Source organism: Hoplias malabaricus, chromosome 3, assembly GCF_029633855.1.
Source record: "Hoplias malabaricus isolate fHopMal1 chromosome 3, fHopMal1.hap1, whole genome shotgun sequence".
Classification (NCBI taxonomy): domain Eukaryota; kingdom Metazoa; phylum Chordata; class Actinopteri; order Characiformes; family Erythrinidae; genus Hoplias; species Hoplias malabaricus.
Window position 1 is genome coordinate 53093764 of NC_089802.1, and position 15741 is coordinate 53109504.

The following is a 15741-nucleotide window of genomic DNA, read 5'->3' on the forward strand; positions in this document are numbered from 1 at the left end:
GATTGCAAAAAGTTTTTTATTTCCATCAACAGCGTTCCTGAAAAACACAAAGAAATGGGGAATTACTTTTTACCTTTTATGACAGTGTGCAACACATCTTGCCATTCTTTCATGCTCGTGTGTACCTACCTTTCACCTAATTAGCTCATTTGATGAACATGTGGGCTTATAATTTAATGACTGCTGGTGTCTGTGAAGGATTTCCTGCCACTGTGAGGTTGAAGGAGCAACAGTCATTTCTAATATAAATGAAAACATTTACAGTTTTCGGGATTGATTTGTGGTTGTGGAGAACCAAACTGTTATATTGGCCCCATAATATTGAGTTGTATTACTTGCATAAAAGCATGATTGTGGCTCAGTGGCAGCCTATTAACTCTATCACCTTTTATCCAAGCTCTGATTAGCACACATACGCTTACGCATACTCATACCCACATGCGCAGACGGACGCACAGCATCAGGCTGATCCGGAGCTCATGTGGCACAGGTGGACAGTCACAGCTGCTCTTGTGTGAGTCTCTGGGGTTTTACATCAATAGAGTCACATCCAGACACATACAGTCCACAAATGAACCACAGCTCACAAGTCGTGGCTAACCCATCAGCTCAGCGGAGAAACCCCTCAGATTCCCTGTCAAATAACAACAGAGCAGTGCTCCTCACACTTTACATGCGCCTGACTCATTTCTATCATTTGTGTCTTGACTGAAATACTTTTCCTTTGTAAAGGAATATGGCAAGAATCACACATTCGCTCTTGGAACAAAGCTGTACATGACACACTCCTTCTGGCTGCTTTCAGTTTTCACACATCGCACACAGAACCAGTTTGAAAATTTCACTATACAGTTTAGAATCACTCAGAGTAAGTAAATATGAAATAGACTTGCTGTTTGGTCCTTTTTCACATGTGCCTTGTATATTCTTTTGTTAATGCCAGTGGTTTGTATTGTAACTGGTTTGTGAAGCCAAAAATCCTTTGGCCTGAATGTAAACTCTTGGCTAAAGAAAAGATTTATTCCAAAGTATAATCTCTCGTGTTTGCTGGGATGGAGAAGCCAGGGTTTCTTAAGGAGATGAAATGTGGGCCTCATTTTCTTGAAGGAATATTCTCTGCTTTTTGTGTTGAGTCTTTTAAGCTGAAATCCTGACGTTAAGATTTCAACTAAATATTCAGAGCTGTGATAGGTTTGGTGTAACATTAAGATAAATTATAGATTACTGCTCTTTAAAATGAAGGTACAAGGAAGCAGAAGTTTAGATGTCTACGTAAATGTTGTCATTTTATTTACTATCCAAAACGACCAGTGAAATTGTGTACAGTTCCTCTGGGATTTGTATGTGATGTGGATAGAAACACAGTTGGCCTGCATGTATCTTTCACCACAACCAGAGCTTCAGAAACATTTTAGGAAAAACAATGTCTTAGTGATTAGGCAGTGCATCTGTATTCATTTCATGTAATTACTTTCTACGAGGAGCTTTTAGGGCTTTTCTTCTTTTCACTAGCACTGAACACACTGTAAGATCCTCTGAACTGGATTGTCACATATAACCTCTCTGAATTAATTGCTTGCATTATCTAACCATATAATAATGTAGATTATGGGGAAAAGTAGTACATTTTTACTGAAGCCCTTCAGCCTCCTCCATTGACCTAATAGGTCTCACCATTAGATGGGTTTTGACTCTTTGTTTAACAGTGACGCACGGGCAACTTTGTATGGAAGCACGTCAGGCTAAATTTCAGCATTGCTGAGTGACAGGGAGCGTCAGAAAAAAATGGGATTAGAGTTCCCTCTGATGGCTGTGCTCATTACTACTCACTGGTACCCCTCCTCCAAACACGCACACACTGCAGAAAGAAACCCTCTATTTCTCTCACAAAACTCTTCTTGTCTTCCTGTCTAAGCACACGCCTGGCCACCATACAGCCTTCTGCGGTGACCTGGTACTACAGCCCTCACCACTGTAAATCCTCTCTAATTCAGCACAACTCTAATTGTGCCCTGTGTGAGTTTAGGCCAGCTCTGGGGAACGCATTTGAAAAACCCCAAGACTGACGCCAACAAACAAACGGTAATGTTGTACAAATAAAGACGGACTTTCCTTTATTTTCAGGTGTATTTCAGACAGTTTCCCCCGTGTGCGATTTGTGGTCCGACCCCCTCCGGAGCAGGCGAGGCTGATGATTGGTGCGTGAGAAAAAGCAGAGTAAGCAGAAATGTTGGGAAATCCACTCATTTGGTTTAGCATTTTTTTTTCATCCCCAGGGCGACTGTATTTTCCCCTCAGCCCCCTGAAAAAGCTTACAGTCGGGTTCCTTCACGTCCTCCTTCCATCAGATATTCCCCCCGGGGGTAATTACGATGTAGGCGGCGTGCTTTCAGTGCTTCCACATGAATTCCTACAGTAATGTGTCGTTCGAAGTATCGACTCTTTTAGGTGTCGGTACTGAAGAGTCGATTCATATTTCTTAAAAAAAAAGACAAAAGCAATGAGTATGAACGGGTAGAGGATGTGACGCTGTAGCTTAAAGACACGCTCCAGTGGAAGTCAAATTCATTTATTTTGTAAAACTTTTAAAAAGCAAGAAGATGAGTGAAATGAACAGTCAATACCATGTTGATACATTTTGACTTTAAATTTGCAGTGCTCCAAATTCAGACAGCCAGAGGAACTGATTTGTGAACTCTCAGGGCATTGAAGCTGCAGGTGAGCGACATGGAGACAAGGAATTATATCCCCTTTTACTGAATGAAGGCGAATAGAATTACATTTATGGCAGTTTAGGGAATTTGTCTTGGAAATAACTTCTTTCAATTTGGAGGAAAGAAGTGTGTTCTACTTTTCATTATGGCTCCACACTCTCGGCAACTGTTTATCAAAGTGTTTGACACTATGCAAGCTCGAAGTATTTGGGTTTTGGCCGTTTATTCAAGTCCATCCCCAGTAAACAAGGTCCGTTCAAAATAGGTCTAAAAATAGTCTGTCCGTCAAGGGCATATTTTAAACGTTAATAGACGTCCAAAATCCATCTTAATAAGTTAGTTAAGTGGTGACCAATCGATAACGTCAGTGGACGTCCAAAATGCGTTTTATACAAGCAATTTATTTCGGGACCAATTAATAACGTCAGTGGACGTCCATAATACGTCTAATAGTCGTCTTTTCAATGTCTGTGTTTGGACGTCTTTTCAACTTTCATTTTCAACCTTAAGAGAACGTTAATTAGACGGCAGTCATTACGTTATTTCAACGGTTGAATCAATGTTTACTGGGTCGTCTGTTAAATGATTTTTCTGGTTCATTTTGCCTATTTATTTAATCCCGTTATATTGGGGTATGTTTTGGAATTGCTTATCTGGAGGCCATCTTGTGGTTCCTGCTTCATGAAATTAATTTTTGAAACAGAAAAGAGTTTTAAAAATAAAGAAATATATTTGATGAAATCATTAACTGTTAATTACCCGAGTAAACCACTGGATTTTATTCTAGTTATTATAATGAGTTAAGGGAAATAAAATTATAAATAAATTAATAAATAAATTTATTAAAAACTTTATTTATAAAAAAAAAGTTAGGCTGTTTCCCCACCTTGCTTTATCTTAAAAGGTAATTTTAGGGCTTAAAATGTACTACATGTTCTGCCTACATAAAGCACATTAATCTAGTTATTTCACATATGTTTTGCGCAATTAAAACGTTGTTTTATATGTTTTGTGTGTGCTTTCTCTTACTCGCGATTGAGTTGAGGTGTCATTTAAGGTGGACAGTAAATTATGAAGGGAGATTACAGGTAGGCCTACTGATTGTTCGTAGAACATAGTTTTATCTTGTTTCTTGAATAAAATTAGCTTACACGTGCAGCACGGTGGAGCTCCTGGTTGTGGATTGTGGGTTCGTGTCCCGCTCCAGGTTACTGTCTGTGAGGGGTTTGGTGTGTTTGGGTTTCCTCCGGACGACTTGAAAGTGTCCATAGGTGTGAGTGAATGTGTGTTTGTGTGTCACCCAGTGAAGGACTGGCGCCCCCTCCAGGGTGTGTTTCCAGCCTTGCGCCCAGTGATTCCGGGTAGGCTCCGCGACCCTGAATTGGATAAGCGGTTACAGACAATGCATTGTGAAGCCTGTGTGCTTTCATTATTAGCATATATTTTTAATGTGTAGTGAATGAAATGTTCTTATATGTTATCGCTTGTGCTCTCTTTGGAAACTCAATTTTAAGAGAAGGCGTGACAGAGGGAGGTGAGGCATTGTTTAACCGTCTTTTGTGCAGACAAGGGAAATGCTCCTTTACCCTGCTCTGATGTGTTGGTGTCTTCAATCCAATGGCAGTGCAACACAGAAATAAAGCTAAGGATAATAGTGGTCCACTACATAATCCAACCCGGTCCCTGTTTTTTTATTGTAGGTACTGTGTAAGAAGGAGAGAACAACATTTACTTTGTGTTTTCTTTATAAGTGGTGAAGGAAAACATTTGTATAAAACTTTGCATGTCTTATTGTTGCGTAATATATTTAGCTGCATTCAGTTTTTAGGCCTTTAATGACAATACAAGCCTTCCATAACTGTGCACTTGAGAGTAGCTTTTCTTTCTACTCATCCTGTCCTGTAGAACTGAACCTACAGGCCTGGGAGGACATTTCAGAAGTACAGAGTCAATGCTCATCATATTCCGAACCATACAATGACGTACAAGACAATTTATTTGTAGAATGATAAATCACTGGAGTGTGAGTGAAGCTTGCCCGCGGAATAAACTCACGAAACAAAGTCCACAATTGTTAAAGTACTACTAGGAACGGGTATTTTACTGATTCATGTGACTCTTGATCTGTACGTTATGGGAAGGTACACTGTAAATACACTTTAAAACACGGGAACGTACACCATAAAATGCGCCAAGATACGCTGCAAGTGCCAGGTAAGTACACGTTAAAACGCGGGCTGTAGGGCTGTAATATAAAGTGTTAACATGCCTTGTTCTTGTCAATTTTGCAAACGGTGTGAGCTTCGAAAACGAAGGAAGAGCCGAAAGAGTCGATTCTTAGTGAGCTGCGTCAATTGCGAAGAGTCGGGCTGCCCCTGAGCAGTATGAAACACTAGTGCGGCGGGAGTGAGAGTGTGGCAGCGGAGCGGCCAAATCAGGAACGTACTCTGCGAAAAAAAAAAAGCAGTGGAGGGGGATCTCCAGTGGAAAACGACGTCCAGTTAAATTACAGTACAGGAGAGGGGTGAATTGAATGTCTCCTGTAAAGGGGCGAGCGCAGTGTAAAAGAAAGACAAAGGCAGAGATCACGATGGACGTTAGCCTGGCTGGGATCAATCACATTATTTCAGTCGTTGTGTATGTGGGTGTGTCTGTGTGTGTGTCTGTGTGTGTGTTTGGCTCTGCGCTGCAAGAGTGATGAGGAGAAATGCAAGAGGAGGATCGTGTGCAGCGACTGACCAGTGCTGAAGAAAAGAGGAGAAAAGAGAAGAGAGCTCCGAGGCTCCACACTGCGCTGCTGTACCGGCAAGTGAGCTTTAGTTTTCTCCTGCATGTTTTCCCTAAGGTTTTTCTGTATTAACCCAGCTTTCGTATGTAGAACTGCTGTAAACTCACTAAAACGCGTAGAGCAAAGAAAAACAATCAAAGGCAGCTGCAGATAGCATTCTATGAATCTTCATACATTTACATAAAGCTATTTTGCGTTTATTGATCAGATCAGTGATGAACTGTTGTAAATGGAATAACAAAGGAAAATAGTTTGAGTGGGAAATATAGACATTATGGTTTTATTTAATCCACACTCACTGACTGCACAGCACTAATGGTGCTGATGGCAGTCCTGTTCTGGTCTTCTGGTGTAAATTAACCCAGAGGCCGAGGTCCAGCAGCCCCGGACAGGAGTACCTGGAGCGGGACCATTAGTGTCCTGATATGGTTGTCTTTGTGAGGAGTGATTGATGAGGCATTGTCTATTAAGACAGAAGCCTAGCAGACAAGATACCAACTTACAAATACACAAAACAATAGCAATATAAGAATAAATCAACAAAAAACTCAGAGTAGGTATATGACTACCACTCTTGTTGTTTCCCCAATGGTAAACGTGCGGGATACATGTGCATGCCCCCAGCCGCCCCTGCCAGCTGTACTGATGGACACCAAAGTACATTTTCTACCACTGATATTTCACAAAATTCATTTCCCATTTTAATCATTTTCAAAGAAACTATAAAATAAATGTTAATATGAATAAGTAACAACTCATAGTTTTACTGATATGAAGCAGCACTCCTCCCTTGTTATCATCTCCAAGACCTAAAGCTGGACTTTGATTATCCAATTCCATCACTTTTTATTGCTGAGAGATCTGTATATTTACATGAACCCACCTGAGATCTGCTCCCCACAGGTTTGTTTCAGACCCCAGGGAAACACTGTTTCATTATAAAATTCTTGATTATATTTTATAATGTATATTATACATTAAATTATAGACCTTCTACATATTTTTCATTATAAAGTGGACATCATTTTTGTTTTTTTACTTGCTTTCTCAAACTCTCCTGACTGCTACAGAACATTTTTACCTGCAATAATCGACTTGGTCAGTGCGGATAGTTTTACTTCCAGAGTGTTGCGTGTGGATTGATGGTCTTCTGAACAGTTTTCTGCAGTGATTTCTGTATTGATGCTGCTTCTCGGCTGTGTGGATGTGCAGGGAATGTGTGAGTCACTGGGCTGTTTGTATGGCTCTGTGTTGCAGGTATGGGTTATGAGACTCACTGCAGCGCTGCAATGAGAAGCCTGGGGCTCGCTGCTGTTGTTTTCAGCTTCACATGGTGTCTAAGGTACAGAACGACAGCTGAGGTCCAGTTCACACCACCAGCTCATGGATGGCTCAATGCATGGAAAACCACTGAAATATGATTTTGCACTGTATTTATTACCTTTCATCTACCTTTCACCACTAGTCATTTCCATTGCAGTCTACAGAGCAGAGGAAAAACCAATATTCTATATTTTTCTTAAGGTTCTCTTATGAAATATGTTTTTAAGCACCATTAACAGTTCTTACTGTTGTAAATGATCACTTTCCAGCCTTTTCTGATGACAAGCCGTGTTGCTATATAAAATGACCTCTGTTTAAATCTAGACTGAAACTCTTTAGGGATGTAAAGTCTCAACAGGCACATACAGGGAAAAATGTTTGACATCACAAAAACAGCCAATTCAAATGGTCTGTTTTACTGCCTGTTTTCTCTATGAGGAATGAATGGATTGGGGATTAAACTGTTTTTATAAAATGTTCCATATTATGAGCTCTTAAAAATGCATTTGATTTTGCGCCTCAGATGAAAGGGTATGGAGCGCCATATGATGGTGTGTGAATAGTTTGAACTGGCTGACAGTATAATGGTGTGTGTTTCTGAACCAGCCTCTGCCAGACAGCTACAGGAACTCCCAATAAAGCCGAGCTGAATGACAACATCACAGTTTTCACTCGTATTTTGGATGGGCTGCTGGACGGCTATGATAACAGGCTGCGGCCCGGTCTCGGAGGTAAATACTACACACACTTCTCTCCGCTGTAGTACACACACTGCTACAGCCTTAATACTGTATACATTAACTCCTATTCTGGGAGTTACCTTGGGCCAACAAGAGCGATGGAAAGAGAGATAGATGGGGAAGAATGAAAAGTTAGTGACCAAGGGCTAGAGAGAGAGAGAAACTGAATCTGATAAAAGAGATAATGTGTTGGGGTGGGGTGGGGGGTGGCTATGTTTATTTAAGTGAAAAATATTTGGCACCTTTGGACAAATGACATACGTTTATTTTCTAAGTGAAAATAATCAACACATTTTAATTTAGAATAAATTGTCATCTGATTAATTGAACATATTGGAACAAAAGGAGCAAAATATTATCTGCTGCAAACATTAAAGCACACATGTATTCTAATTAAATTTTTAGATTTAATAATAAAGCACCAAGTCCGAACTTTATGAATGTCTTGCGAAATCCAGAAGTGGTATGACCATGAAAAGCTGTTATTTTATGGTTAGGGACGAGAAGCTAAGGAGAAAAATATGACTCTCTATTCATTGCAGCTGATGAGATGTTTTCACAGGACAAAAGTAATCACTGCAATGGTCTGAGGTTCTCAGTGCAATTCAAGCTCTCTGAATCAAAGTGTTGCAGAGTGTGTGTGTGTGTGTGTGTGTGTGTGTGTGTGCGAAAGAGAGAGGGAGAGCAAGTGAGTGCAGCTGAAAGTGTGGATGCTGACCTTGAAAAAGCTATCGCTCTTTTCAGAGGGGGAAGGTTCATTGTTCTCTGAGGACTGAACTGTGGTAGAGTGAGAGAGAGAGAGAGAGAGAGAGAGAGAGAGAGAGACCCTGGCCTGCTCTATTCATGCAGCAGCGTCAGAGAGCAGGACTCTCATCTCTCCAACGGCTGCTGCGTGACGTTTGTAGACAAAAGATGGCATTGGGCACGATTTTAAACGTGTTTTGTAATTGGAGCAGAGGAATTTGTCTCTTTCAGAGTCGCCTTGTCTCTGAAGCGACTGAATTCAATGGTGCTCAATTCTGATTGCAATTATTTATGTTTTAGAAACTACACAAGGCATACATTGTGAGGCTAACATTTTTCTATCAAAAATTAAACATTTTGCATGCAATATTTTTCTTTTGCAAAGCTTTGAACTCAGTATTGAATGTATGTATCAATATTTTATTTCTTCTTCAGTGTGCAGTAAGTAAATCAATACTGCAATCCTTCAGCAGACATATTTTATGTGGCATGTACCTTTTTGATATGGAAAGCATTTGAATATTTGACAGCCAAGTAACAAGAAATGTTTGGGGTAACCTCACTACACAGAAAAATGTAAAACCTCTGTGCGTCTCACAGATAATATTTGAACATTACGAAGACTTAGTGTGTGTTTATATATATATATATATATATATATATAAATATATAGGGAGGTTAAAGGCAAGCAAATCTTCACATCATCTTCAGAGAAATGAGGCCAGATACGGCCTCTTTTCAAAATGCAGCCAATACCATATCATCACACAGCTCAGCAACTTTGGAGGAGAACACCCACTGCCCAAGTTTTTATGTCTAAGACTCACACTGGCGAGAGATGGGCTGGAAAGGGAGAGCTATCCTTCCCACCCAGAGAGAGCGAGATGGATTTTGCTGTGTTGGACTCACGGCCTCAGATGGCTGAGAACATAAAATGTTTGGAAATTACCTTATTTTTTTTATTGTAGAGGTCTTCATTTCTTAGAAGTTGCCTAAAGGCTGAGTAGTAAAGAGTCATTTTGCGTATAAGACTAATTCAGCGATGTGTGCCAGCCGTTTTATCAACGGTGTCCTGTGGTCCGACACTAACGATGAAGGAATAGAGGTTAGCAGAACTACAGAGAAAGGAAAATGCTAAAGTGGATATTAATACATAACATATTTGCATTGTGTGCGTTGCTGAGCAAAGGGAATTATATTTTATATTTTCCTTTCTGGAGATTGTATAATTTATGTGAAAATATTTTAATGTGAAGGTAAAAATTGGACATTTTCCAGACATTAGTCTCGATCTGCTGAATTTAACGGTCAGCAATTTCATTAATTTTGCTATTTGAATATCCACAAATGTTGATAAGCAATTATGGACACTCAGTGTAGTTCACTGCAGGGAAAAAAACAAGTATCAGAGTACCAAGAAGAAAAAAACACAAGTAAAATGTTTCTTCCCTCTAACACATTAAAATACTGATTATATTTCAAAAGTTCTATTGCACATCAAATCTGTCGGGGCATTTTTCTTTGTCTCTTTTTCAGTGTAATTTTTTTTTTCCAGCTGCTCATGATGGAAAAAATACTTATAGTGTTTAAACTTCTCAAACACATGGAACAGTTAACCAAGTATATGTAAATCACAAAGTTCAGTTGTGTCCAGTCTGACTAAAATAAACACTGAGGGGGCTAATTCCAGTTTTCGGCTGTGTGTTAAGGAGTTTCCTAAAGCTGACTCATTTCTTTCTGTCTGACCTCACAGAAAAGGTGACCGAGATCAAGACCAACATCTTCGTCACCAGCTTTGGCCCCGTGTCAGACACTGAGATGGTAAGCTAATCGTCCAGTCAGGAAAATAACAAAAATTTCATCACTGCCAAAGAAAAAGCTTAAACGTACAGTTTGCAATATTAAAAATGTAATTTGGAAATGCTGTTACTGTTTAAATAATGCATCAATTCCATGATTTGTGGACCAGCAGAAATGCAGTGGTCTACTAAACTTCCATTCAGCTTTATGGATTTTATTTTCTTTTACTATGAAGTCATTATTTTGGATATATGAGTTTTTTTTTGTTCCAAGAGCGACTCACTCCCTTGATTGGCTACTCCAGGCAAACAAGTCCATCATCACAGTTCCACAATTTGCCACACAACTTTCATTTCTCCATTACTGCTATTTGTTTTAGCTTCTCATTGCATTAGGCGGGGGCGCTAGGCTGCTGGATTAGCTGATGGATGGTGGTAATATTGTTCATTACCATATTCAGAAGTTAGGTCATGTCATCATTTGTTTCTACTTTCATGATATGCTCTAAGCCCCTGTGCTACTGTGTGCTCTTATTTGCAGGAGTACACAATCGATGTGTTTTTCCGCCAAAGTTGGAAGGACGAGCGCCTGCGCTTTACGGGGCCCATGGGGATGCTGCCTCTGAACAACCTGCTGGCCAGCAACATCTGGACCCCTGACACATTCTTTCTGAACGGCAAGAAATCTATCGCCCACAACATGACCACGCCCAACAAACTGCTGAGGCTGCAGGACGATGGCACACTGCTCTACACTATGAGGTCAGATTTTCTCAGCACAACTGTACAGCAAGGAAAAGCAGGGACAAACAGCGCTGCTGGAGCTATTAAACTCTGTGCTCAGTCACCGTCCACTCTATTAGACACACCTATGTGCTTGATCCACCAGGGAAAGTAAAAATGGTAGTTTGCGTGGATCGTCCTCAAGTCTGTTCTCAGCGCAGAGGTGGCACTTTGAGGTTTAAAAATTCCAGCAGCGCTGCTGTGCCTGATCCACTCGTGCAAGTCCAACACACACACTGATGCACAAACACAATTTCACTGGCACTGCGGTGCTGAGCATGATCCACCACCTGAATCATATCTGCTGTTTGGTGGTCCTGTGGGGCTCCATTTGAGGAACAGGAGAAATGATTCATGAAAAGTATGCAGAGATATATATATATATATATATATATATATATATATATATATATATATATATCACTGTTTCAAACACCCACACATTTAGCCATGCATAAAGTGGCAAGAAACTGCCCCCCCCCCACCACCACCTACAAAGGAATTTATGTATCTCCCTTTCTGTGCACAAACTGTATAAACTATTTCCATAAAAATAACATTGGCAATAAAATGGCAAGCTCTGGAGCAGCTGCATATGAGCCCAAAGTCCCTATGTCTTCTCATCCTGAGGGGTACAAAGCCCCCATTATTATGCTACGTTCACACAGCAGGTTAAAGTGAACTAAATCTGATTTTGTCATCAAATCGGAACAAGAAAAGTTTCCCCTCTGTTGCACTTAATGTATGGGTACTATACTGTGATTCATAACAGTGGAGACTATGTTGCATAGTTGCTAATGCTAGCAGACATTTTTATTGGCTCCATGATACAATTTTAAAACTTTGTTGTTACATTTTTCTTTCTTTTTTTTTCTACCGGGACAGAACAAGACACCTTTTCAGCTCGGGCTATTCACAGGCAGCTTAGTCCAAAATTAGAAGAGTTATAGTTGGCACATTCAAGGATAAGCTCTCTCTATCTATCTCCTTCTTCCCCTGCACTCCCTCTATCACAGTTTGTCTCTCTCTCTCTCTTGCATTTTGTCATGTAGCTGGCACTCTCTCTCCCACTTGCTCGCTCGCTCGCTCTTTCTCATATGTCTGTCTGTATCTGTCTTGCTCTCTTTCTCACTTTGTCTCTTGCTCCCTCCCAAGCTTCACTTCTTCAGACTGTCTAGAACTTATGAGATAGATGGTACTTAGCATGTATTCTTCTGGCTCCCAATTCCAACATCCTGTGTGAATAACCATAGGACATAAAAACAGCCCTCAGCAACTTTGTCAGATTAAGGCCGTGTCTTAAACTAACATTCAAGCATTGCTTTATTTTACTGCTTTATTGTAGAGCATAGTGTTGTTGAAATACTGTGACTTGGTCTAATGCTGTCTCCCATTCTTTATGGAACAGATGCAGTGCACTAGAATAATGACCTTTTTTCATTGTGAGAATGTAGGCTAATTGTGAAAATGGTCTAGCACTTCATAGGGCTAATGATCCGTGTGTGTGTGTGTGTGTGTGTGTGTGTAATAGAGAGAAAGAGAGACAGATCAGCAGGCAGCCTCATGAGGGCATGACACAAATCTCTTGCGCTCCAAGCATATCATCATCAGTGTTTAACATATGGGTCATGTAGGCTTAATAAAAAAGCTTGAACATGGAATTTTCCTCACTTTTTTGACACAAGATGTGTTTGCACCTATTGAACCTACAATAGTTCATCTTTGTTCATTCACACTGATGATTTTCACACGCATCAGCATTTTATAGAATGTGCAGTGCACAACAAAAATGAGTCATTTAGGACATATTTATTGATTTAGACTTGTAACAATTACAAAAACAGAGTTTGGAGAAAGGTAATATAAATAATAAACAATGACTCATAATCAGGGACCAAAATAATATGTGGCTCCTTTTTAAAGAAAATAATACTATTTCTCAATTAATATTTTCTTATTTATGATCAGCTTAATATTGTTTTTGATGGTATGTAATGGAGACGGAGGGAGAGAGACAGACAGACATGGAGAGAGAGGAAAAAAGAGGTAGAGATATAAAGAGCGTGTGAGTATGTGTGTTTTATACTCTTATTGTGGAGCATTCACTGTGGACTGCCTGCTCCATTAACCACATTATAAGGAAGGAGACACACACACACACACAAGCCAGTCTCTCTCTCTCTCTCTCTCTCTCTCTCTCTCTCTCTCTCACTCTCACTCACCAGCAGCCTTCCTACTCAGGTCCAGCCATTTCTTGCTGTATTAGCACACAACCAACACAAATTCCTTTGAAAGTCTTGCCTCACTTACTACTATGTCCGTTATAATTCTTGCTCAGGCTACACTTATAAAAGTTTCTAAAAAGTTTCATTAACAAGGCCCACAATTGGCACAGCACTCTAAGTACTGATCATACCATTGGGAGACTGCAGGTTTGATGTCTTGTGATGTCTAAGCCATCTAAGCATGGAGACCAAGAAAGCAAAGTTTGCCTTGCTCTTTCCAGATGGGTAGGTTGTTTGGTAGCACTGTAAGTAAGTGTTATTTAATGAGAGGGATTGGCAATGATTAAATCAGGGAAAATATTTACTAGTACATGGTGGAATCTGAAAGGTTTTTCCTTCCGGAATAAACTGCATTTATGTGACAGAGCAGACATTTTTTGTAGGCCAATTTAAATAAATAAAAAATAGAGAAAAAACATGCCATGTTTACATTAATTAGATGAATGTGAATGATTATATTAGTTCATAATTTCATGGATTTGATCATTAAATGTAGGTATTTATATATAATAACATGGAGTTGTTTTTGCAACGCAAGTTTTCCCTTGTTTAATTAACCCAGAGTTACTCAGAGCAAGGGTGAAAAGTTTGAAGAGTGGAACTCTTATACCCTAGCCATTAAGTTATTAGTGCACATTCAGTCATGACATTATCATCTGTTCCCTCAGATATAAATGACATTGAGAAAGGAAATGGTTCCAGTCATTCAGGAGATATTTAATAACTCCTCTACAGTAACTGAGCTCAGAGATCCAGTTCCACTGCAGGATGTTACATGTATCATGTATCTAAAGGGGGAGATGTGAGTGTGTTGAGGGAGTGAAGGAGTTTGTTGTAGGCCTGGAGTGCCAGCGTCATGCTGTGAGAACAGAGCACCACAGCACCCCCACTGGCACAAAAAAATAAAAAAAAGCAGGCCACAGCACTTCACCACCCACGTTCTCAAAGTAGAGCAGTCTTCAGGCTTTTATTAGAGTTAAAAAGCAGGTTAGGAGATCGAACAAAGGAGAGCTGTACCAGAAACCACCCATGTTTTGCCCGCTCTTAGCCCAACGTGTTCACCAGCTGCTATGGAAGAGAAATGTATTTATTTATTTTCAGCTAGATAAGTTACCTCACTTAAATAATATATTATTTCATATAATATTAAGTCACATTACACGACATTTTGTGTGGTCTTGGTCAGATTACATACATTTTATGTTTCCAAAGTGATACTAACTAGTCCGTTTTAAGCCTAATTTATGCTTCTGCGTCAAACCTACGGTGTAAGCGACACATTGGTCCCATGTAGATGAGAACCCTACACCGTACCCACGCCGTAGATTCACACGCACATCCCTAGAATTTAGAATAATATGGATGCCTCCAAGGGGAACACGTGAAACACTCTCTATGAGGAGCAGCGACCCTATTCGTCACATGTCACAGATTATAAAACTAATACTACTACACCTCTATATTTTGCCCTGCGTGAGGTTAACGATGATTTATGTGATTAGTGATTCAACCCTAGTGTTTTTGTTGTTATTGCAGAGCGAACCATAAACAACAACACATAAGTATATATTCTCATAACGGCATAGGGCTTAAATTGATGTTTAGAGGGCACACTTCTCCTGTGTTATATATATATATATATATATATACACAAATACAATCGGGTGGGTGATATGGAGAGCCGTGAGCCACTGTGTCTGTGCGCGCCGCCATCTTGGATCAATAAGCGATGCTGCATTTGTGGATTGTGTACATAGGATAACTCATAGTTAATAATTATGTTATGCTCTTAAATCTGTTTACTGCTTCTTTAAATAATGTTCTTTTAATTCTTTTTTGTTTTAACTAATTTTTCTCTCTTAATTGCACCAAGGGGAGGGGGGGCAGTAACCCAATTTCGTTGTATAAGTAAAATGTACAATGACAATAAAAGGTTTCATCATATGGTCCTAAAATAATATGATATTTCAGGGTATTTTAGCAATAACGATATTCTTGGCAATATGACAAAACACTGAAATATGTTTTTTTTTTAGTTTCAGGAACAGACTATTACGACAAAATAATTGTTATATTAATATTAATTATATTAAATTAAAATATTTAATATATATTAATAATATAAAAGTCTTGTACACCTGATACTTTGTAACAAAACCCCCTCCACAAGACTGAAGTCACTCTCCTTTTTTTGGAGCAAATTCCTCCACCTAAATGACATATGCCATATTATGGGTAACTGCATGGCGTCATTACGTAAACAATCAGAATAACACTATCATCACAATTAATTTTTTTTTCGTTTTTAAAATTAAAATTTGTAAATAATTTCGTGAAAAGCTGCAAGTCTTAGCTATTTTTGAAATTATACTTCCAAAACCCCTCCCCCAAAACACACGAATAGGCACTGTCTGAATACAGCTGGAAGAGTCCACAAGAGATGGTGTTGCTGAGAGTAGTGCAGTGTTCGACATTTCCATCTTCTTTCTGTTTTAGTTATCAGTGTAACTCTCTCTAACATTCATGTGTAGCAAGTTCATTAGCATTCAGCAAAGTCCGTAGAGA

At 39.5% G+C, this 15741-nt stretch overlaps 1 protein-coding gene across 4 annotated transcripts in view; it reads left to right on the forward strand.

Annotated features, from left to right (window-relative positions):
- Window positions 1-2531: 2531 nt before the first annotated feature.
- Window positions 2532-15741, forward strand: part of gabra5 (gamma-aminobutyric acid type A receptor subunit alpha5) — a 57733-nt gene continuing 44523 nt past the window's right edge. For 2 of the 4 annotated variants that reach the window (XM_066666317.1, XM_066666320.1), the window contains exons 1-6: window positions 2532-2718; window positions 5408-5519; window positions 6760-6844; window positions 7432-7556; window positions 10063-10130; window positions 10650-10870. In XM_066666317.1, the coding sequence (XP_066522414.1) occupies window positions 6762-6844; window positions 7432-7556; window positions 10063-10130; window positions 10650-10870 (497 nt within the window). In that variant the 5' untranslated portion in view covers window positions 2532-2718; window positions 5408-5519; window positions 6760-6761. Of the gene's footprint in view, window positions 2719-5120; window positions 5524-6759; window positions 6845-7431; window positions 7557-10062; window positions 10131-10649; window positions 10871-15741 lie in introns of those variants that run through there. The other 2 variants (XM_066666318.1, XM_066666319.1) reach the window with 2 other exon arrangements.